At 44.9% G+C, this 23404-nt stretch overlaps 1 protein-coding gene across 1 annotated transcript in view; it reads right to left on the reverse strand.

The window, feature by feature from the left end:
* Window positions 1-23132, reverse strand: part of LMNB2 (lamin B2) — a 36557-nt gene extending 13425 nt beyond the window's left edge. The window contains exons 1-5 of the mRNA XM_054650264.2: window positions 22865-23132; window positions 14594-14730; window positions 3690-3846; window positions 2876-3001; window positions 364-534 (exon numbers count right to left, since the gene is read on the reverse strand). Coding sequence (XP_054506239.1) covers window positions 364-534; window positions 2876-3001; window positions 3690-3846; window positions 14594-14730; window positions 22865-23101 — 828 coding nt within the window. The 5' untranslated portion in view covers window positions 23102-23132. The remainder of the gene's footprint in view (window positions 1-363; window positions 535-2875; window positions 3002-3689; window positions 3847-14593; window positions 14731-22864) is intronic.
* Window positions 23133-23404: the final 272 nt, after the last annotated feature.

Raw genomic sequence — 23404 nt, forward strand, 5'->3', positions numbered from 1 at the left:
GGATCTACTGATGTAAAAAAAGAACCCTTATAGCAAAAGACATTGTCTAATCAGAATAGTGGATGTCTAATCTAGACATCCACTATTCCCACTGTGTTTTCTGCAGAGACCAACAACAGCTCCACATGTTTTCTCACCAACTGACCTCTCTTGGCTAAAGCTATTGCTTGCTATTACCTCTGGCTATAACCCCCCTGGAAATGCACCTGCACACAAGTCCCAGGGAAAGCATTTGAACATTTGGACAAAACTTCCTCAAATTATAGTTACTCATCTCCTTAAGACCAGTAGAGCTGGTCGAAGTGGCTTTTATCTCACAAACTGGGCTTCCAGTCTGACAGTGCTGTGGACAGCAGTTGTTACCTTAGCCTGATATGTCTGCTCCAGCTCCATCTTATACAGTTTGACTTGTTCATCATGTTGATTTCGCAGATCCTCCAGAGCCTGAGTCATTTTGGATTCATACTCCTGTTGGCGGCTTGTGTCCACCTCAATCAAACGATGTTCATGGCGTTTTCTTGTTTCCCTTATTTCCTACATATGCACAAAAGAAGAGGGACAAATTCCCACACTAAGGTAAACAGTACAAGCAGTTACATTCAGACAACAATTAACTACTGCAGTACTAACTAGCATAATGGAGCTACAGTACTACAGGCATTTAAGCCTGGGAATTGCTGTATGCAGTAACAGATTCAAGTTACTGTTCTCATTTGTCAGGATGTAATTTTTAAAAGTGATCCAACTTAACACCAGCTTCAAAAATAGCCATATACTAAGTAAGGGGCTGTTTCACTGCTTTGCTACCTGTCCTTCTCAATATACATCCTGACATTACAATAGCAGTCTACAAGGAATCAGATGAAAATGAACACCACTTGTGAACATTATATATATTAAAAAAAATTATAGAGAAAAACTGCATCTTCAAATTTCACTCTTAAGCACATGTGGGTCTCATCTCTGTTCTAGATACTTGATGACCCTTTCTTATTAGATTTTGATTACAGCATTAATAAAGCAGCAATCCAAGCAATCCTGAAGACATAACTTTTTATGATGAGAGTTTGCACTAAGAAATTTGCATTTTTAGAAATGTGTGAGTTTTCTGTGCTTAAGAACACTGGTTGCAAACTAGTAAGGTAAGGCTTACTCATGCACTTATTCATGCAGAGATCTGGCCAGGTCTGAATGTGTGGTATGAGAAAAACAATTTCTTCCTTCAGGGCAGGACAAACAACCAAGGAGTGGTTCTGAGTACTGGGAGGAGGCCTCAAGTTACAACAGGGCCATGAGGAACAACAGCAAGTGAAACAAGGCTCAGTTTTGCTAGACTGGAGTCATATAAGGCTAACACATACTCAAAGCAACTTTACTAGTTGTTTTGCAGAAATGCTCTGCATCTAAAATAGATCCCCAGAAACATGTCCTTTTACTAGCAGCAATGTGCTCTGAAGTGATATGGAATAAGCTTTTCTTTCTTTGGTTAATTTTTACACCAAGAAAACTAGCAAGCAGCAGTCTCTCAGTAACTGTAGGCAATGACAGCTCAGAAGCTAAAGGAATGTCATGGGGGACTACAAAGGATCAGGGGAAGGGCTGAGCTGATCCAGCAGTTCAGTTCCGTTCAGTTCCGTTCAGTTCAGTTCAGTTCAGTTCCAACACCACTAGAATAAGCAGGCCTCACTTGCCATACTCCCAAACACGATGACTCAATTCTAATGAAGATTTGGACCCTTCAGTAAACCAAATACATTCACTAACGTAAAGGAAATCAATTTATTGCTTCATGTGTTGAACTGGTGCATCCAAGAATCAAAAAGCTTCAGGGATGGCTAAAGAACACGCCCTTGAGCACAGCAAGCTTTAGGATTAGCTTCTGCTGTCTCATTTAGTTTTACCTTCAGTCAATAGCAACACATTCTTCCCAAGAAGAAAAGTTATTTTAAGATCCTACAACCAAACAAGGATCTGTCACTGCAGTCAGTGTACCAATCCAAGCACTCCAGAGCATGGAAGTGAGACAATGGTCAGTACATCTCTGGCTGATCTCCCTGGTTGGTTTCTTTGCCCTGCTCCAGCCCCTGTCCCCTGTCCTTAGCCACACAGCCCCGTCCCATCCCTTAAACCAGTCTGAGCACTCATTTGGATTCTGTGGTAAATCAACTCAGCCACTAAGCAGTCAAAAATTAAACTCAACCAAGAACTTCAGTATGTTTCTAGTTAATCTGGCTGAAATGGTTGGGTGAACAATGAGCCAAGCATCACACCTAGAGTAGGGGAGATGAACAGCAGAAGCATGTGGCGACTGCTCAGCAGCCACTCATTGAATGAGCTTGCAGAATCACCAGAGATGGAATAAACAGACATAACACTTTGCATTGGGTACAGAGAGAAAGTCATGCTTTCCTCTCCCAATTCCCAATATTACAAAAATTTTGGTCTTCACTAGTACTATTCACTTAACAGGCAGAAAGCTACCTCTGCAATAAGCAAGGCAGCTGCATACTATTCTAGTCAATAAGAACAGATTATAATCAGGTCCAGCAACCAAAGTTAATGTAAGTAAAGAGCAGGGCCATGCTACCAGGTCCAGAGAGAGGGAAAAGGATTTTCCCTTTCCCACAGCAGTCAGCTGGCTCCAGTTCACCTGCCCATGGAACAATACTCTTGTCACTTGGCTGTCATACTGACTCCACCACTGATTTACCATGTAAAAAGGTGTAAAATCTTCACCTATTTTATTATTCAACCCATTTATAGGAAGGATAATACTGATTTTCTCTACCTGGACTACTTAGTAGTTGCTCATAGTCAATTTGATTAAAAGCTACATTAACTTTGGACAGTGGCAAGATTACTAGATTGATAATACCTCTTCAAATACATTCTTCCTGAAATCCAGATCCTCTTGCAAACTCTGGCACCGATTTTCCAGGTCCACACGCATGAGTGTCTCCTTCTCCAACTGCTTCTTTGCCACAGCATGACCATCTTCAGCCTAGTAAAGAATTTTAAAGATAATTTTGTCTGGATTCCTATCTTCCATCCATAAACCTTTTACAGTCTTCATCTGATGTCTTTGGAGCAGTTACTCATAATAACAAAACTAATGTCAAGCCACCGAATAAAGAAAACCAATCCACACCACCACCAGAAAGAAACACAATAAATAAACAAAAGCCCCAGAAAAAAAAAGAACCAGTGTGTGTGTGAGTGTGTGTGTTAACTGACATTTAAACCAAGCTTATATGTTTGCATACCAGCTATTTAAAATGCAGGATTAGTTCAATACATTCTGATACAGGAGCTGAGGATTATTAATTCCTCAAGCACAATATGTTACACTTTCTTTTTCTTGCTAGCATGGTCACACTGGGTACTCCAGCACAAGTGTAAAATTATACAGGACCTTACAAAGGACAACATTTAATGACTCAAGATATAGAAACATCAAAAATTTTAAAACAAAAGCTTCCGACAACCAAAATGTCTAAACACTGTGTTGCTTTGGTTGTTTCACATAGATTTCTTACAATTTAGTTTTGTATCCAAGAAGGGCAGCCAAAGATTCAGCAGTAAACAAGGTGCATCATTGATGTTCAGAATATAAACTAACAGCAAAGAAAAAAAGGAATTTATGCTACACAGCCTGTGCTGTGCTGAAGCAAGAGCATTCCCTACCATACCTTAGCAAGCTGGGCACGCAGATCAGCCACCTCTGCTTCCAGACTGCGTTTCTCATTCAGGACAGTATTGAGTTCTGCCTCACTTCTATGGAAGAGAACTTCCAGATCCTTGATACGACCCTGAGCCACAGACAAATCTGCATCTTTCTTCTTGTAGCTGGAAAAACAAAAGTACATTATACTTATACATGGGTGCACACCCATCCTGAGCATGTCCTGGTTACAGCCACAGGTATTTTGTTACCAGATACCTTTTATCAAGCCCAGCTCACCACTATATGGCTCTTGCAGTACCCTGCAAATGCTGCCGATCATTGACCTGGAACACCCCCAAAATGTGCAGCTGGTACCATGTTCTGCAAATGCATGGCACAGTAAAAAAAAATGTCATGGACAGACAAGGGAAAAACAAGAAGGCAACTCTGGCAGCTAAGAGATGGTAATACACACAAGGTATAAACAGTACTTCTTCATCTGGCAGCTACACAGCTGATATCTTTTACTTTAGAGTACAGCCCACAAAGCAAAGTACATGCAATCACCAAAGAGGCCTGAACATCCCCAAGGTTTTATATCTGATGTGGTCAAGCATATTCCTTATGATGTATTCCCACAAAAAGCAGTAAAATAAAATAATCCACTGTAGAAATGTGGTCATCTTTCAGGAATAAACCAGTATTTCTTCAGCAGTATTCATTATGGGCAAAGCATGTCTGAGTGCTTTAAATATCATTACTTGAGCTGTTATATCCAACTTGCAGATATGATCAAGATTATCTTCCTTCTGCCCACTAAGTAATTTTATCAGTCTTTTCATATAACATAGTGACTTTCTGCAGCTTTTCTCAGCATGTATCATTATGTTATTAAAAAACTGATCTGTTATGTGCTATAATCCTTCCTTGTTGCTGCTTAAGCTCGCTGTTCTAGTCTCACACCACCTGGGACGAAGGGAACAGTTTTATTATTTTTTTCTCTTAAGTAACTGCAGACAATTTTTCTCCTTTCCTTTCTTCACACTTCTAATCCATAGTTATGTAGTTTGGACCTGTGGTCCATAAGCTGCTTTAAGGGCCCACAGAAATAAGTTTGAAGAGAATTCCTACTACATATAGGCTTTTAAAAGCTTATAGGCTTTTAAGGGCCCACAGAAATTAAGTTTGAAGAGAATTCCTACTACATATAGGCTTTTAAATTCAATCTGCAACTCCAAACGTGGAAAAAAACTATTATGTTTGCAAAGAGAAAAAAAGAAGCTGAAAACCAGTGTTCTAGATTAATACAAACCTTGCTGCCCAGCCCGGATCCTGAAGCCTGGTTCCCAAAATCCTTATCACTTGTACTGTCTTCTTGAATTTCTGATTTGCCTGAATTGGCCAGAATTACTTAATGAAATTATTGGGTATTGGTGGATCCTACACACAGTGGTTTACCAATGGTTTACATGGTTCAGCACGATGTGCTTCTTTTTCTAAGCTGACATCTTTATTCTGTGATGCATTCAGCTTGTGTTTTCTCTCTGCATTTCATGGTGTGGATCTTAGAATTTGTTTTCATTTAACTGTAACCAATTTTTCTTATCATCAGTCCAATCTGTCACTGTAAATTCTGTTCTGCAACATATGTGCAGTGTCTTCACACTCAGCAGCTTGCTGGAGGCACAGACAAAACATGGCTTGTATTTAAAAGACAGTTATTTAGCAGTAGTCAGAAGGTCACAAGTGCTATGTTACACATGTGCTGTAAAACAAGCCACTGTGCTTGTATCACAACCAATCAGACCTGGGAGCCTTCTGCCTGTACAGGACTCAAAGGGCAAATGCTGCTTCACTCTGATCATGAACAGCAGTATGCGCTCACACAGCCTCCTGCTTCCACCCACCTGCAGAAGCCAGGCAGCAAGAGACTGCTTCCAGGGATAGGAATGAATAAAAGTGTTTGATGTACAGCTTGAACCATAGAGAATTCTTGACAGTGGTAAGTAACTTTGGCCCCCTCAAGGACACTGACAACATAGCAAGCCATTTTAATTTTTATTTTCACTTATAATTTTAGCCTGCTTTATTGCCTTCATGCAAAAACGTGACAGAGGTTTTACAAAGGTACAACTGCTTTTGGGGGTCTCTGAGATTTTAAAAAGTTCCCACCAGCAGTCAATCCACCTGGTGAGATGTGTCAATGCTTCAAGGAACACCGAGTAACTCTCCAAGTAGGGTAACTCTTGAGAGCTCTTTTTTCCCCAGAAAGAGCCAAGTTTGCTCCAGGGAAAGGTTTTAGTGACCACAGAATCACAGCATTGTTTAGGTTGGAAGGGACCTTAAAGCCCATCTCATTCCAACCCTGTCATGCTCCAATCCCTGTCCAACTTGGCCTTGAACACTTCCAGGACGGGGCAGCCACAACTGCTCTGGGTAACCTGTTCCAGGCCTTCACCCCCTAACAGGGAAGAATTTGTTCCTAATATCAAATCTAAACCTACTGTCTCTCAGTCTGAACCATGCCCTGTTGTTCTGTCCCTACTTATAGCTAGGTAGCAGGCAGAGGAAGCCACAGCATGACGTGCACCCCTCTCAGAGCCAGGAGCTCCAGCAGGACTATTTTTTTTTTTGCTATTACAAGCAAAATGATGGCACCTGACAGATACTGACCTTCAGACCTGGCTTGATCTGGGGAAAAGTGACACTGGCAAAGATAGGAACTCACACTTCATGAACAACAGGACAGGAGACTTTCCTCCACCATGCCATCAGTTACCTCTGTTATCAATGAATGGACCTCATTCACTTCACCAGGTCTGGGTCAACAGTCTCGTGGGAGGGTGGTGTTCTACCCAAGCAGAAGTTTTGTGCACCTCACCAGTAAATTAATTATTCCCATCCATACCTCCTCCACTTATCCCCTCCCTCCAGTAGTCAAAAGTTTTGTCAAACAGCTGAAGATGAAAACACAAACACTGGAAGCCATTACACAGCATACAGGATAGAACCATACATGCTACAGAATGAGAATGGCTATTTTTACAACAATATTTTAATTCTAGATTTAAAAATATGTCCTTACACCTGATACAAACATTTTTAAACAAAAATTAAGCTGTTCCTTACATCATATAAATGGTGTTTGAACATCCTAAAGATATTTAACTTTTTATAAAATGAAACTACCTAACTGCTTTATGAACCTAGTTATGAATTTGGTTCAAAAGAAAAGAAATTACATTCATGAGTTGCATTCAAGTACAAATAGTGGATACATATATGTATGGTAGATGTAAAATACACAGAATCCACAGAATGGATGGAAGGGATCATAAATCTCATCTTGTTTCACCCCTCCCATGGATTGGGACACCTTCCATTAGACCGGGTTGGTTCCAAGCCCCATCCAGCTGGGCCTTGAACACTTCCACATGGCTGTGGGCAGCCACAGCTGGTTGGATATTATGTTCTTCCCCCAGAAGGTGCTGGGGCATTGAACAGGCTCCCCAGGGAACGATCACAGCCCCAAGGCTTCTGGAGCTCAATGAGTTTGGACAAGACTCTCAGGCACACAGTGGGATTTTGGGGTGTCTGTGCATGGCCAGGAGTTGATTTGATGGTTTTTGTGGGGTCCATTCCAGCTCAGGATATTCCATGATTCTATGATTGAGTGCCTCACCACCCTCACATGGAAGAATTTCTTTCCAATATTGCATCTAATGCTGCCCCATGTCAGTATGAAGCCATTCACCCTTGTCCTACCACTATTGCCTTGTCCCAGTCCTTCTCCCTCTCTTTGGAGCCCCTTTAGGCATTGGGAAGGGCTCTGAGGCTTCCCTGGAGCCTTCTCTTCTCCAGGTGAACACCCCCAGCTCTCCCACACTGGCTCCAGTGCAGAGGAGCTTCAGCCCTCAAAACACCAGGACATATGGCCTCCTCTGGACTCACTCCAGTAGCTTCACATTATTCTGATGTTGGGTCTCCAGAACAGAACGCAGTACTCTGGGTGGGCTTGAGGGGGCAAATAACCTCCCTTGACCTGCTGGCCACACTTCTTTTGATGCAGTTCAGGGTTTGATCAGCTTTCAGGGCTGCAAGTGCACATTGTTAGCTCAAATTCAGTTTTTCATCCATTGATACTTGTATCTCCTCAGGGCTGCTCTTGATCCATTCTCCACCCAGCCTGTGTCTGTGATGGGAATGACCCAACACATATGCAGAACCTTACACTTGGCCTTGATGAACCTTCATAAGGTTCACACAGGCCTACTTCTCCAGCCTGTTCTCATCTCTTTAGATGGCATCCCTTCCCTTCAATGTATCAACTGCATTACACATGTTTTGGTTGGCTGCTCTTTCTTGTTAGAAGGAAGTGCTTCCTGCCCCATGCCCCCCTCATGCCCAAGTTTCACATTCAGTTTCAGAGTACTCTGGAAGTCTTACTTCCAGAGATGATGAGCTGGTGGCTCCTGAGATAATAGGAGCCAACAGGGAAATACAGTGAAATACTGCCAAGAAATTAAGGGGCATTCATCTAAGAAGATGATACAGCCAACAGTCCAGCTGTTTCTCTATACCAATGCATGCAGGGTGGGCAATTAATTAGAGGAGCTGTAAGTCACTGTGCTGCAGGGAAGCTGCGACCTAGTTGCTGGTAAAACTTGGTGGAACAAATCTCATGACTGGACTTCAACTTTCAACAGCTACAAGCTGTCAAGAATGGATAGGTGAGGAAGGAGGGGTGGAGGGGTTACTCTCCCCAAGAAGTGGATTGAATGTGAAGGGCTGTCTCTAAAAAACTGCCATCAGCATTTTGAAAGCCTATGGGTAAGAATCAGAGACCAAGGCAACAATGGGAACCCTTGTGGTTGGCATCTACTCCTGGCTGACTGATCAACTGGAGCCTTTTTGCTCCAGCTACAGGAGGCATTGCACTCATAGACTCAGCCTGATGTGGGACCTCAACCATCCCAGCATCTGCTGGAAAAGTAGCAGGGTGAGCTGTAGGCAATCGAGGAGGCTGTTGGAGAGGACTGAGGATAGCTTGTCAAGCCAGGTAATAAAAGGCTCTACCAGATGAGATGAGACACTGGACCTGATGGTCATCAACACAAATGAGCCAACCAGTGATGTCAAGACAGGAGGCAGCCTGGGTTGCAGTGATCATGCAGTCCAGGAGTCTGCAGTCCTGAGAGACATGGGTCAAGTGAAGAGAAATGAAGAATGAATTTTAGGAAAACAAACTGCCTACTGTTCAAGGAGTTGGTCAGTAGCACCTACTGGGAAACTGCCCTCAGGGACAAGGGAGAAGAACTTTTAGGAAATTTTCTACATCACAAGAGCTCTTGATCCTCAGGACTAGAAGGCAAGAGACCAGCATGGATGAGTTGAGACCAGCAGGTGAAACTAAAAGGCAAGAAGATAATGAAGAGGCAGTATTAGTATGGGTTGGTATCCTGGCAAGAGTATGGAGACATTGCCTGGTTGTGAAGGGATAGGGTCAGTGAGGCCAAGGTGCAGCTGAAGTCAAACTTGGCAAGGGACACAAGAATAACAATTTTGCAGGTATGTTAGTCAGAAAAGGAAGGTCAAAGCAAGTGTACTTCTTCGATAAACAAGCCTGGCAAAGTGGTTCAGACGAGAAAAACGTTGATATACTCAACAACTATTTTGCCTCAGCCTTCAATGGCAACCTCTCCAGTAGATGGACCACAAAACAGGAACTGGGAAGGCAAAATAGCTCACACTATAAGAAAAGGTTAGGTTTGTGATCACCTGAGAAACCTGAGTCCATGGGACCTGACAAGATGCACCCCAGAGTCCCAAGGAATTGGCTGATGTAGCTGCCAAGCCACTCCCCATGACATTTGAAAACTCATGGCAGTCAGATGAAGGCCCAGGTAAAAGGGAAACATTGCACCCATTTTTCAAAAGGATGGGAAGGAGGACTTCAGGAGTTACTGACCTGCCAGCCACACCTCTGTACCTGGGAACATCATGGAACAGATCCTCCCAAAAGCTCTGCAAAGGCATACAGAGCACAGGGAAATGATTCAAGACAGCCAGTACAGCTTCTCCAAGGTCTGCTTGACCAACCTAGTGGCCTTCCCTTGTCCACTGATGGAGTCACTTAATTGTGAAAGGGCTATGAATATTGTCTGTCTGGACAATACTTTATAAGGCCTTTGATAAAGTCCCTCCACAAAATCCTTCTCTGACTGCACAGGTAAAATTAGACAAAGGCATCAATGAAGAAAAGTAGCGGGCATATGCATAAACATAAAGAATTTGAAAATTCACAGCTAATTTGGCTTTTGTAAAGGAAGGCAAGGAGCGTAAGCAGGGGTAAAAACCCTGCACAGAAGGGCTCTGAGAGGGCCTTATTCCACCTCTGCCTAAAGAGGCCACAGCAAATATGGTTACCACAAAACACTTCTGAGTTCTGTAGCACTCCTGCCACTCACTGGGGTCCTTGGGAGACATCTGATGTAAAATACTACCTGGAGCTTACCCTTCTTCACACATCAGCAGCTCAGAAGCACTCAAAATGCAACTGTGTTTGAGAAATTATTCATAAATAAAATACAGAACAAGAGATAGAACACTGTTATGGTACAATAACATCTTGAATATTGGCTGAAGTTCCAATTCTGCAGCTTTCCTTCCCAAGAGGATACACTAAAACAGTAAAAATGACAGAGAGGATAAAATGTTGATTGAAAGCACAAAGCAGCTTCAGGAGTAGAAGCAATTAAGCAGTAAGATGTTTCCACTTGAAAAAAAGAGATCATTAAAGAGAAAGTCCTAGGAGATATGAAGACAAATACAAAAAAAAGGGATAAATGAACAAATGAAAGGCAGATTGAACAACATGTTTATACAACAGATAGATAAACTCAGAATCTCCTTGCTATGTCTAAGAACTCCACAAACAGCTGGTCTCAGAATACTGGTCACACTATGAAATGCAAATCCATGATGGCTATTACACAGAATCCAGCTGGACATCACAAAGTCCCTCAGCTGAAGGGAATTGTTGAAGACTGGAAGAGTATTCCCAAGAGCTGTTGCTATGCATGTTACATTCATCTCTTCTCTAGACAAATGGCTTTTCACAGAGATCAATTAACAGGCTAAGTAGACCTTTGGTACAATTCAATACAAACTGTGAGGGCTGAAGAGCCAGCCAAAGAAGGGCTTCCTGCACTCCCCTGGAGGGCTAATCCCCAAGCCACTGACTTTAGGGTGAGTAAATCACCCCCAGAGGCCTCTGCAGTTCTGTTAATCCCTTGTTCCTCATTGGTTCTCCCCTCATGCTCCACCCCTGAGCCCACATCCCATTGGTTACTGGTTTTGTCCTGCCCCTCACCTTCCCTACATAAATCCCTGTTTTTCCCCAGTTTGGAGCGCTTCTGTTCCTGCTTCCCTTTGCAGAGGTCCCTGCTTTTAATAAAGGCCACTACTCTGTGGAACACCATACAGAGCCCCAGTCTCTTTCTCCACATCACCTGAGAGAAGAAGCCAGAGCTGATTATCACTGGGAGAAGGACGTGCCTGTGCCCCTGAGCCGTCCTTCTCAGGACACTCCTCAGGAAAGTCACAGCACCCTCAGCACCACCCCACCGCAACAAATGACTCTAGAAAAAGCCTTGGGATGCTTCTTGTTGACTTAGTAGGGAAAATTATATCCAATTATCTCAAACACTAAAAATCCCCCAGAAAATATTACCACATTGGTAACACAGTAAGAGAAAAAAATCTAAAATAAATATGTGCCCCAGAATCCAAACCCTGGGAGTTGAATTTGCACTCATACGGAACCCTGGTGTAGCCTTATCTGTCAGTATTTTAACAAGATACAGAAAGACATAAGCAGAAGTGCTTTCTCTTACGTCCATTGCATTGACAGAAAAACCTTGTTCTTTCCTAGACCACAGGTTCTGTCCCAAATCCGTGTGCCCTATCCAAGACTCTTGATGCAGGTTGGTCAGCTGCTTCACAAGTTGAAATTGTGCAAGTAAACAGCTCCAGGAAGGAACTAAACACAGGGTAAGCTTCAGGCACCTTTGGGCACAAACTAGGCCTGATGTTACCACCTCCAACCATACCCTTTGGCTTCCCTGGAGTATCTTCAGTGCCTTCAGGGCTTTCCATGCTCACAAACTCAGGCTTTGGCAGGAAAAAAAAAAATGCTAATAAACCAGGAGGCTGACTGTGATCCTATGTTGCAAGGGAAGTCTATTTAATCTCCTGGCCCAGCAACCCAATGTATTCCAAGCAAACAAAAGAATGGCAATGTTTGGGATCGCTCCTGGCCAGACTGTGCTGGCATTCTTAAATCTCTCCTCTGTTATGAGCTTGAAAGAGAGGGAGAGGCAATAGTAGTGAATATAAACTTATGCAATAACCTACTCTTCCACTACACAGTTCTCAAAGCAAGTTTGGTCTGAGATGTGGTAATCACATATTCTCTGAACAGAAAGAGACTTACTTCTCTCCAAGGATTTTCCTGAGAAGCTATGAGAAAGCTCAGAGAAAACAATTCTTATCTTAATCTCTGCACCTGTTGTTGTGCACATGTGGAATGTGTTACGGAGATTGTTTACCAAAAGGTAGTTTCCTAATTGGACTCTGGTGATGGTGCTTTGCTTCATTGACCAATTGGATCCACGTGTGTGTATTGGACTGTCTGGCAAGGGCGAAAGGTTTTTAATACAGTGTAGTGTAGTGTAGTATAGCTTAATAAAGCATTTGATCAGCCTTCTGCAATCATGGAGTCAATGCTCATTATTCCCCGTCCAGGGGCCCGCTGCTACAATACTGAGAGAAGCACCATCTGACTGTCAGCACAGACACCATCTGACTGTCAGCTTCAGTAATGAGCTAGATGTCAAGTGAACACTGCAAATCAGACAAAAAATTCAAAGTTTCACTTATGAGGGTCATATTTAAAATCTGGCCACATCACAAGCTAGACACCCCACAAACACTCCAAGAACATTACAAGCATCTCAATGGACTGGAAGGAATTAAGTAGAAGAAACTCTGACGCTGAGGAATTCGACTCTATTGCTATGAACTGTAAACACAGAGAGAAACCCAGAAAACCAGGTTCTTTTTCCTCATCTATTGCAGAAGACAAGCAAACAAAAAGCTGAAGTTAGTTTGGTCATTGAAGTGACTGGTAAGGGGCAACTCAGTTGTCCAGACAACGGTTGAGGGGGGTGATCCAAGGGAAAACACTATCTCCATCACTTTACATGCACAATTTCCCACCACAAAGTATTTTGTACAATCTCTTAGGGCTATCAAAAGTCTAAAGAACAGGAATCAACTGGATTCTCATTATCTGCCAAGTCAAGATACTTCTTACAAGGATACCTTAATCAAAACAGAGAAATATGAGAGGTGAACCAAATTCCCAGTTACTACTATTGCTCTCTTATGGAGCTTGCTTTAAAAGCCAAGCAAGAAGAGTACCTGCTATCACAAGATGAGAGAGACAACCTTAAAGTCCATGTGCCATGCACATGCCAACTGCCATGCAAAATACACTATCCAAAATAAATGCCAAGACTGCTGGCCTGAGGCTTTGAAGAGAATACACAGTTCCAACAGGAACATCCCAGTAGGGCTGGGTGGGATTCACCTCACTGCACTTCAGGGGTTTTACTGCTGACCTAGTTACCAGAGGAGTTTGTCATGGTTAACAAAAGCTGAGCGAACCAAGTCCACAAATACCAGCACACAGCTTGCCCGACCACATGCAGGCCTATGGTATTGGCTGTACTTCAACAGACTTTACACCAACTCAAATGCAGATGCTTACACTATCACTATTTCATGTATGGACAGATGTTTTAGGGCAAATTCCAAAAATATCTCCAATGGCTGACTTTAAAAAAAGGGCCCAGCAGAGAAAATGAGTATCCAGTGATATAGCAAAATTTACAGAGAAAATGTGAAATACTTTATCATAAATTAACTAGATAGAAAAAAAAAAGACAGGGGAGGGAAACACTTAAGTCCTTTTATAACCACTTAGTTGCAAATGAAGAGATGAGAGACTTACAGTAGGTCTTAGTGGCACTGCCACATTAAAACCTATTTAATGGCTGACAACATTGATAAACAGGTGATGTACATAATGACCTGCTCAGGAAAAATCTGTAATTCCCAAATCTTATATATTAAAATAGGTAGCAAAATTCAATTAGAAGCAAAAATTTATTTTTCCACTACATATATTAATTTTTAAATTAAGTTTCTACTGCTAAACAGTATTTGATAACAAATAATTCCCATGGGAATTGAAATAATGAATTCTACTTGGTTTCAGGAACTAGTTTATTATGCCAATTCTCTGTGATACAAACTGAATGGCAGTTTAAAAAAATTTAGTCAGTACAAGGCCTTCTCCCAGCACATTTACATTGTAGCTCATTGTCTTCTCAAGGCAACACTGCTTCCATATTCCCAAACTGCTCAGGGCCAAGCCCTTCCCTTTTCTTCCATTTCTCCCATCACTCATACAGTGAACCAGACAATAAAAATCATTAATGAACCCTCCTTGGATGGATCAGTTTTAATCTAGATCTCTTTCTCAATCCAGTTTACCAAACAGCTGCACACATGCACATTCACGTAAGGGGAGGCAGGACAGGACAAAGCAGGTACAGCCATTTGCTTGAGTCTCACATCACATGACATTCATCTAATATTTACAAATACACTTGTGTATATACTGCTGGAATTATGTGCTCTGACCAGCTGTACCAGCAAGCTGAAGGATTTTCCCTCTGACAAACCTGTATCTTCTCATGGATCTGCTTCCAGGAGGTGTTTGAAGAAGCATCATTAGTATCATTTCCACAGCAAATATTGCCCATTCTAATTGAAAGAAAAGAAATTTAATACCCTCCTCACCTTTTATTGAACTCCTCAAGTTCTGCTCTCAGTTTTCCTATTTCAATTTGTAATCTAGCCCTCTCCTTGGCAGTTTCATCCAGAACTCTTCGAGCATCAGCCAGTTCAGACTCATAGAGACTCTTGATTCCACTCACCTAAGGGGAAAAAAAAAGTATTTGGGTGTATTTGTATTTGTGCATTGTAAAAGTATTGTAAAAGTATTTGTGCGTTGTAACATCACAACAACTATCAAAGAACTGAAACACAGGACGAGGTTACACACAAGTTTCTTTGAAAAAGGGTGTATGATATGATTTCTGCCATTTAAGAATATTCTATACTGAACATTTTCAATTAACAAGCAACCCAAAGATTTCGTTTTTATTACCAATGCAACAAATACTATGTTTGAAATGTCCAAACCTTCCCAAGAGATAAACTGAACAAGATGAGTGCACCTTGCAATCTTAACTTCAATTATTTGCCCTTATTCCCAATACTGCTGCTGTGGAATACAAGCCCAAGGACCCATTTTGACTTGGCTGTTCTTCCACTACAAAGGGTCTGAAACCACATGAACTACAGAAATGTGAACTGTTCAGAAATGAGCTTCCACTCTTGTTCTCTATCTCAGAGGATAAAGAACTACAGACTTCTTCCTGTCCCAAAATAACCTATCATATAATCAGTAATACAGACTGCATGAGGCACCTTGAAGTCTGCTATATCTTTATATTTTTTATAAGACAAGATTATTTGAAAGTTATATCAGACAGCTAAAATGTACAGACCATGTAAGATTGCTACTTTTGCTTCTGTGAAAGGATGCCAGAACAACTTTCATAGAGTCAGAGAATATGCTGAGTTAGACCTGTCAAGAGCATCGAGAGTCCAACTCCTAGCCCTGCACAGGGCACCCCAACAATCCTACACTGTGTCTGAGAGTGTTACCCAAATGCTCCCTGAGCTTGGTGCTCTGAGCACTTCCCCGGGGAGCCTGTCCAGTGCCCAACCTCCTCCTGGGAGAAAACCTTCTGACATCCAAGCTAAACCTCCCCTGACTCAGCTCCATGCTGTTTTCTCAAGCTCTCTCATTGGTCATGAGAGTGTACAGGCTGGTACCTGCCTCTCATGAGGAGGCTGAAGACTGCATTGAGGTCTCCCCTCAGTCTCCTCCAGGCTGAACAAACCAAGTGCCCTCAGCAGCTCCTCATACACCTTCCCCTCTAGACCATTCCCCATCCTTGTGGCCCTTCTTTGGACACCTCTCTACTAGCTTAATGTTTTTTTATACTGTGGTGCCCAAAACTGCCCCCAGAACTCAAGGTGACGCTGCTCCAGTGCAGGGCAGAGAGACACAATCCCCTCCCTCACTCAGCTGGCCTGATGCCCCTACGGACACGGTTGGCCATCCAGGCTCCAGGGCACTGCTGACTCAGATCCAACTTGCCATCAGCCAGAACCCCATGGCCCCTTTCTGTAGCCTCTCTTCAGCCTCTCCTTCCCCAGTCCATCCACACAGCCATGGCTGCCCCATCCTAGGGGCAGCATCTAGCACCTGTCCTTGTTAAGCTTCACATGGTTGGTGATTTCCTATCTCTCTGGTTGGTCAGCATTTCTCTGGAGGGCCCCTCTGCCCTTGCAGGTCTTGACAGCTCCTCCCAATTTAATGCCATTGGCAAACGTTCTTAGAATCCCTCTGAGTCCTGCATCCAAGGATCACTGATGAAGATGTTGATGGGCTGAGGTTGGAGACCCGTGGCACTCCACTTGCGACCAAGCCTGATGTCCCTCCATCACTATAACCCATTGTGCCCAACTTGTGAGCCAGTTCCTCACCCAGAGTGTGACAGGGTTATCCAGCTTTATGCTGGACATTTAGTCAGGTGGATCCTGCCTCTCTGAAGCAGTTGTGAATCCTGAAAGACAGTTCCATGGTCAAAGAATCAAAGAATGAGTTGGGTTGGAAAAGACCTTAAAGCTCATCTCATTCCACCCCCTGCAATGTGCAGGATCACCTTCCACTTTCCCTGGTTGTTCCAAGCCTCAGTCTGGCCTGAACACTTCCAGGGATGGGGTAGCCACAGCTTCTCTGAACAGAGCAGAGGTGCAGAATCTCCCCTCCCCTGCTGCCCACACTGGGAGCTCAGCCCATCACAGAGGTGGTTTCTGGCAGCTAGTGCCAATGGTAGGAGCAGGTTCAGCCCCTCACCCACCAACACCCCCAAGTCCGTCTTCTCAGAGGAACTCTCAATTCCATCTCCACCCAGCCTAAATTTCCACCTGGGGTTTGTTGGTTTGTTGTAGAATCCAAAAACCTGTTGCCAACAGCAGTTGTGTAATCCAGAGTTGATCTACAGGATCTGCTTGGCTATCCTCAAGCCCTTCACTCTCCACACACCACCTCTGCTTTGATGCCAATGTCTTTCCTCCCTAGGAATGGAAAATGTGACCCCTTCTCCCCAAATTATTATAACTTTGAAATAATGGGACTTTCAGGCAAAGGTATGAGAAAAGGAGTAAAGTTCTTTAGTAGTATGTTTACGTATAACAAGGCAAACAACAGCAGCAGCAACAACAAACAGAACCACAGAACCAGCCCCGAGCACAGACCCAGTCCCAGCCCCAAGCACAGACCCGGCCCCGAGCACAGCCCCAGCCCCGGCCCCAGCCCCGGCCTCTCTCGGCACTTTCCCCTTTGGTGCAGTTCCGGGCACAGCCGGCAGGGGCGCCGGCGGCTCCCGGCCGGGCAGGTGCGATGATTCCCCTGCGCCTGCAGGGGGCGCTGTGGCGCCAGCCCGGCCGCCTCTCCACACGGCAGTGGCGGCTGAGAGAGAAGGGGCTTTCTTTGCAAACCCTCAGTGGGCAGCCGGTCTCAGTGCCACTTGGGAAGCTGAATGGCCTGGAGCAGGAACTTCAGAGCAGCAAGCTGGAACAGCAGCAGTAGGCACACCCAGAGTGGCAAACACAGTGTAGCAAAACTCAGGAGCTGTGCCAGGAGAGGCAGAGGTCAGGCAGACCTGGGAGACACCCCCTCAGAGGGGCTCAGGGTTCCAGGTTTTCCCCGGGGGACCCGAGCAGATGATTAGGGTCCTTCCCAGTGAGGTCGGGTCTTGAAAAGGTCACAGTTCAATGGCGGCTCTTATAAGCAAAGGCTCACCCTTGGTAGTAGAAGCAGTGCAGGACAGAACTTCGTGGTGGCAGCAAATTCTCCCTGCAGTAGCAGCAGCCCAACTGTCTGCTTTCCGACCCGAGAGTGAGTGAGAAGCTGAGCCCAGTCCCTGAGCTCCCAGCCAAAATCTCATAGTGTCTCTGACCTTCTCAAGAGAAAGTCCCCCACCACAGAGACTGCAGCCACCTGCACCCCCTCCCCACATCTTGGCCACATCCTTTGTCTTTCTCAAGTATTTATAGTTCCAGTCTCTTTGGCAACAAATGGGAGAAAAATTCCATCAGAGAAAGAAAAGGGAAAACAACAACAAAACAAAACAAACAAACAAACAAACAAAATAAAATCCCAAAAAAGCCAAACCAAAAAAATGCCAAACAAAACCCACCCCTACCCTCCAACGATCACCCAGAGCCATGTAGTTATGTTTGATACTCTTCAGGTCCCTCTTGCTACTAGCACTGGTCCCTTTATTGAAGAGCAGAAGGGATGAAACTCATTTGGCGCTGTGAGCTTCAGCAGTCTCTCTACAATGTCCAGAATACAAGCCCCGGGAAGCAGCAACAAACCTTCCCAGATGACAGGTTAGGCCAGCACATGGGTCCCTCAACTGTGAAAATGGAAACCCCATCTGAAGTCAACAGAAAAACCCTAAAATGTTCAGCACAAAACCAAAGGATATGCTGTAGCCCAATCCACTTCATGTCCACGCACCCAAGCGTAAATCTTCCTTCACAGAGGCCAGCCTAGACACCCTTATTGCACTACAAATGTGCTTTCACTTTTTTACCCTCTCTTTTGCTGGCAAAAGAGCTTGTGAGTTGTAATTGGGCAACACAGGGAACAAGGAAATAAAAAAAGAAAACAGAGATGCTTCCATAGCAGACTGAAAGACACAGCTGCCAGATGCTCTCACCTACCTGTGCTGGGAGCATTCAAAGCTCACTAGGTAGTGGGTCAAGGGCAGATACACTGACACAGACCCTCCCAAAGCAACCCCACTTGAGAAAAGCTGCAAGGTGTCACTCAGTGAAGACTTGAAACACGTCAAGAAGGCACTGAACCAACATGCTAGGCAAGAAACATGTTCCAGCCAACCACAAGTGACTCCAGACAAATTTGCTGAGGAAACGTTAATCTCATAAGAATACATTAACATGCAAAGCACAAGTGTATTCCCACCAAGTGTGGCTCAGCATGTTCTAATTTAGCCAGTTATAGACTGACAAAGGACTGCCAGTCAGCTATGGTTCAGGCCAACCAAAAATATCAGTCATGTTCTCAAGAATAACGAAGATGTGTGTTATGTCACCTCCCAGATGACACCTACAGTGCCAGAAAACCATTTAACCCAATATTTTAGAGGATGCAACTTGAGTGACCGACCCAATGTCCACAGCAGCATCTAAGTATGTATTTTGCAGGTGACAACTAGGCAACACCAGACCTTCATATCCTGGTCAGGACAGTAGCTTTGGCCACCACACATGGTGCACACAAAGGGCATGGTAGCTCCAACACTGGCAGGTAAGAGGAAACCATGTGAGATTGCAGCCACCTGCACTCACACCCACAGAGATGGGAAGACACGAGTGAAGAGGGAACCCCACAGATCCTCTTTTTGTTACAAGGGCAACTGCTGTCAGCAGCTGAGGCTCCCAAGGATCTTATTTTTCTAATTCTCCTTTGAGGGGGTGAGCACAGTGGGATGTCCTCAGAACAGTGCAGTAATCCCTCCTGTCCCCATCAAAACATCTGTTCCAGAAGGCTACAACCATAAGCACTGCAGAAGAGGGCAGGGAGTCAGTAAAACAGAACTGAGGAGAGCTCTAGGATTGTTCTCTTAGCTCTTCCAGTATGTCCCCTCCCAGCCTCGCAAATTAGATTATTGCAACAGTGACCCCAACATAGTGAGAATAGCATCAGTCATGTACTAAGGATGTAGAAAAACAACGGGATGAGCTCAATTTCTCTTCTGTCACAGGCTAACTTACACAAGGGCAGTGATGGAGGAAAGCAAACAGAGAAGGAATGAGGTTCCCTCAGCCACATCTGCAAACTTTTTTTTTGCATTTGTCTGAGGGCTTACAGTATACACTTTTTATTTGTCTAGGTGCCTACTGCATACAAGTAAAGCAGCATTGGAAAAGGTTAGGAAAAAGGCTATAATTAATAAAGAACTAAAGATTAATCAACTGCAAAGCTCCTTTTCTCTGCTGTTAAGAGATGGCAGCCCTGTGTTCATCAAAAAGAACAGGAATTGTATTGTTCTAAGACCATGCTGAGATTGCCACACAAACAGCTGCTTTCTGCAATCTTGTTCAAATTGGTAGTTGAAACAACGAGGAAAAAGAACATCCTGATCAGCTGATGATTAAAGAATCTCTGGCAGAACAATAACTACACTCCTTGCCCGATCAGCATCAGTAGAACTTCTCTCATCCAGAAGACACTACCCTAAACCAGAACTTTGAGCACAGAGCAAAACTGTTCCCAGACACGCAGGGTTGGGGCAGGGGGTGTCAGGAATGGTCACCCATTACTCAGGACATGTCATGTCAGTAAGTAACAGTCTCTGCCAGCTCAGGTATGGTCCCTGTGGGATACTTGAGTGACAAGCAAAGAACAAACATCTCTCTAACCATGATAACCATGGTTCTGTATACTGCTTGCCACAGCTGTCCTTAACTTTGAGAAATCCACCTTTGATCATGGACCCCATCATCGGCTCTCTAGGCAAAAGTCTCAGGTAGTAACCAATAGCCCATTGGTGAGAAGTGCTTCCTGTCTGCTTCCCACAATGTGCACGATACCACCTACCACAGTGGCAGGTGACATCTTCTGCCATAACCAAAGAAAAGCCAAAAATAACAGAATATTCAATTAGCTTTTATAAATAGTAAATAAGATCAGACTTAAATTTACACACAGTTGAGGACAAGAAACGGGAATTTGCATTTTGAACACTGTGGAAAAAGAAAATAGTCTCCTATAAGCATGCAGAGCTTAGATGCTTACATATATAAAGATTTAATAATCTTTAAATCTTTCTCTCTTTGCAGAGAGAACAGTATGCAAATTTCACTGGACTATGTTTAACTGTGCTTCTACGCAGAAGTTAGAGCTGCTTTGGGGTTTGTTTGGGGGGAGGTTGTGGGATTTGGAGGGTTTATTTTTATTTAATATCTTATTTCACACTAAGCCTAATCATTTTATGAAGGCAAATTCCAACAGTTAATAATTGTTGGAATTTGCTGAATTGCCAGCAGAAAATCCAATTTACTAGGTTGGTCCCAAAAGTGAAAGGACAGGATTCTCCCATTCAAGTAAATAGAAAATCTGACAACTCTGTGAAGGCTTACTGCTTCCACAGTCCTAAACCAATGTCCACTGCCCAGCACTAAAACAATAAAACTACAAAGTTTCCTTCTGTGGACATATGTAAAGAATAAATAAACCTTCCTAAAGGGATGAGGAAAGTATTTAGCAAAGGTGGTCCAGAGACAAGCCAAAGCATCAGTGCCAAAGAAGAGCTTGATAAATCCTGAAGAAGTTTGTTATGTCTGAGGATTAAGACCTTTTTGAAGTCTGGATGAAAAAAAACAGAGGCAGAAAGCTCAAAGTAACCAAAAGGCTCCCATTCTCAAGTTTATTTTCTGATTACTGCATCAGAATACTTTTCAGAATTGCTCAAACGGTACACTGTTACAAACTGGTTTAAACTCATGTTAAAAATCCAATGAAATTATATCAACGCTGTCTGCTTGTCCTCTTACTCCTGCCAGCAATAGAATTACATTCTCACTCTTGCATTTCAAAGGGATAGTCCTTCTAGACTCCAGCGATCTACAGCTTAGAAGTTTCCTAAATTAGATGTGTTTATTTTGTTTATAGCATGATTTCACACGGTAAGTTATGCTTCATGCTTAGAAATAGCTAGCGATTTTGAAAGCATGGAAGTTACAATGTATCATTAAGTGATACAAAAGGACTTTAAAGGTACTCTGGTTTAGGCATACATGCACTGATTGCACGTACTCCAAACCATCCCCAAATAAGACATTATAACATCTGCTCTACTTAAACAAAATTAAATCAAATCCTCCTCCCAACACCCCGAGTATCATCAAATCAGCATCTCAAGGGGTGAAAAAAGGAAAAAGAACAACAAAATGTAAAAGCTACACAGTGGCACAGCGATCCATCACATCCCAGAAGTGACAGTCCAGGCTGTTTATTGATAGACTTTCCACAGCACCTTAACATCATCTCAGTGGTGGGACACCGCACCTTGCTGAGGGGGTTTGGGCTTGCCCAGGACGGGACTGTCCCCAGTGTGTCACCGACTACATCCTTCCGCCACAGGCGAAGGAGAGTACCGCGGAAAGCAGACGCCACAGAACAGGGAAAAGCAAAGCTTAGGAAAAAAATCAAGCAGTTTTGCTTCCAAAATTCGAGGAAACAAATCAGAGTCACTTACACGGACTTGATTCCGAGTATTTACGGAGTCTGTAAAAGATTTCCTACGGTCAGAGGCAAAGCCAGCCCAAACCTTTTCAAATCTCCCACCCCACTGCATCAGCCGTCAAGACAGAGGCCGTAGGGGACACTCAACAAGCCGGTACCAGAGTACGCGTGTGCTGTGGGCGCGGGGCATTGGAGGACTCGGACTGCACGCGACTCCGGCCGAGCCCCGCCCGCGGCCAAGGGACCCGCAGCGGGTTCGCGCTGCGGCCCGGCCGGCGCGGGAGCCGCCAGTCCCGCCTGCAGCGCCGTGTCCGCCCCGCTCCGCTCCCGCCACCGGCACGGGCTCCTCCCCGTGCCGAATCCCGGCCTCAGACGCCTCCAGTGTGTCGCCAGTAGCCCCTCAGCGCGACACCGCGGCCAGAGAGCCCCCGGCCGCCCTGAGGGGTCGCGCGGGTAGGTGCTGGGTCTTCACGGCCCCCGCTCCCCGCGCGGCGGACGGGCATGGCGCGGCGGCCACACGGAGCCGCCACAGCGCACCGCGCGGGGAACGGGCGGGAGCTGGCCGGGCGAGTCCCGGGCCGCGGACCCGCCCCGGGACGGAGGCGTGGGGCGCCACAGGAACAGTCGCTGCTCGCCCCCAACTCCGGCCGTACCTCCCGGGTGGTGACCTCCTCCTTCTCCGATATCTTCAGCAGCAGTCGGTCGTTCTCCAGCTCCAGTGCCCGCACACGGTCAATGTAAACGGCCAGGCGGTCATTGAGCTGCCGCAGTTCCTCCTTCTCCTGCAGCCGGGAAATGCGGGTCGGCGACAACGGGGTCCCGCCGGGAGTGCCGCGGCTCGGAGTGCCTGACATGGCGCTGGGCTGGCGGGCGGGCGGGCAGCGACTCATTCAATCCCGCCGCACCGGGGGAGGGAGCGCTAAGATGGCGGGCGGGCGGCCCCTTGCGCCGCGGCGCCGCCTGGGACATGCAGTCCCGGCGCCAAGATGGCCGCGGGCGGCAGCAGCGGCTGCCATTTTGCGCCCGATCGGGGATTGCGGGTGCCGTGCGGGCTGCGTGTCAAGGACAGAACCGGGCTGGGGCTAGTTCTGAAGCGAAGAGGTTTTGGTGGCAACTGCGGAAGAGACCGGAGCCACCAACAGGACTGAGCTTCACCCGCTCCTGGTGGAGCAGCAGCCCGGATCCCGCGCGGG

The sequence above is a fragment of the Agelaius phoeniceus genome, chromosome 29, assembly GCF_051311805.1.
Source record: "Agelaius phoeniceus isolate bAgePho1 chromosome 29, bAgePho1.hap1, whole genome shotgun sequence".
Classification (NCBI taxonomy): Eukaryota; Metazoa; Chordata; class Aves; order Passeriformes; family Icteridae; genus Agelaius; species Agelaius phoeniceus.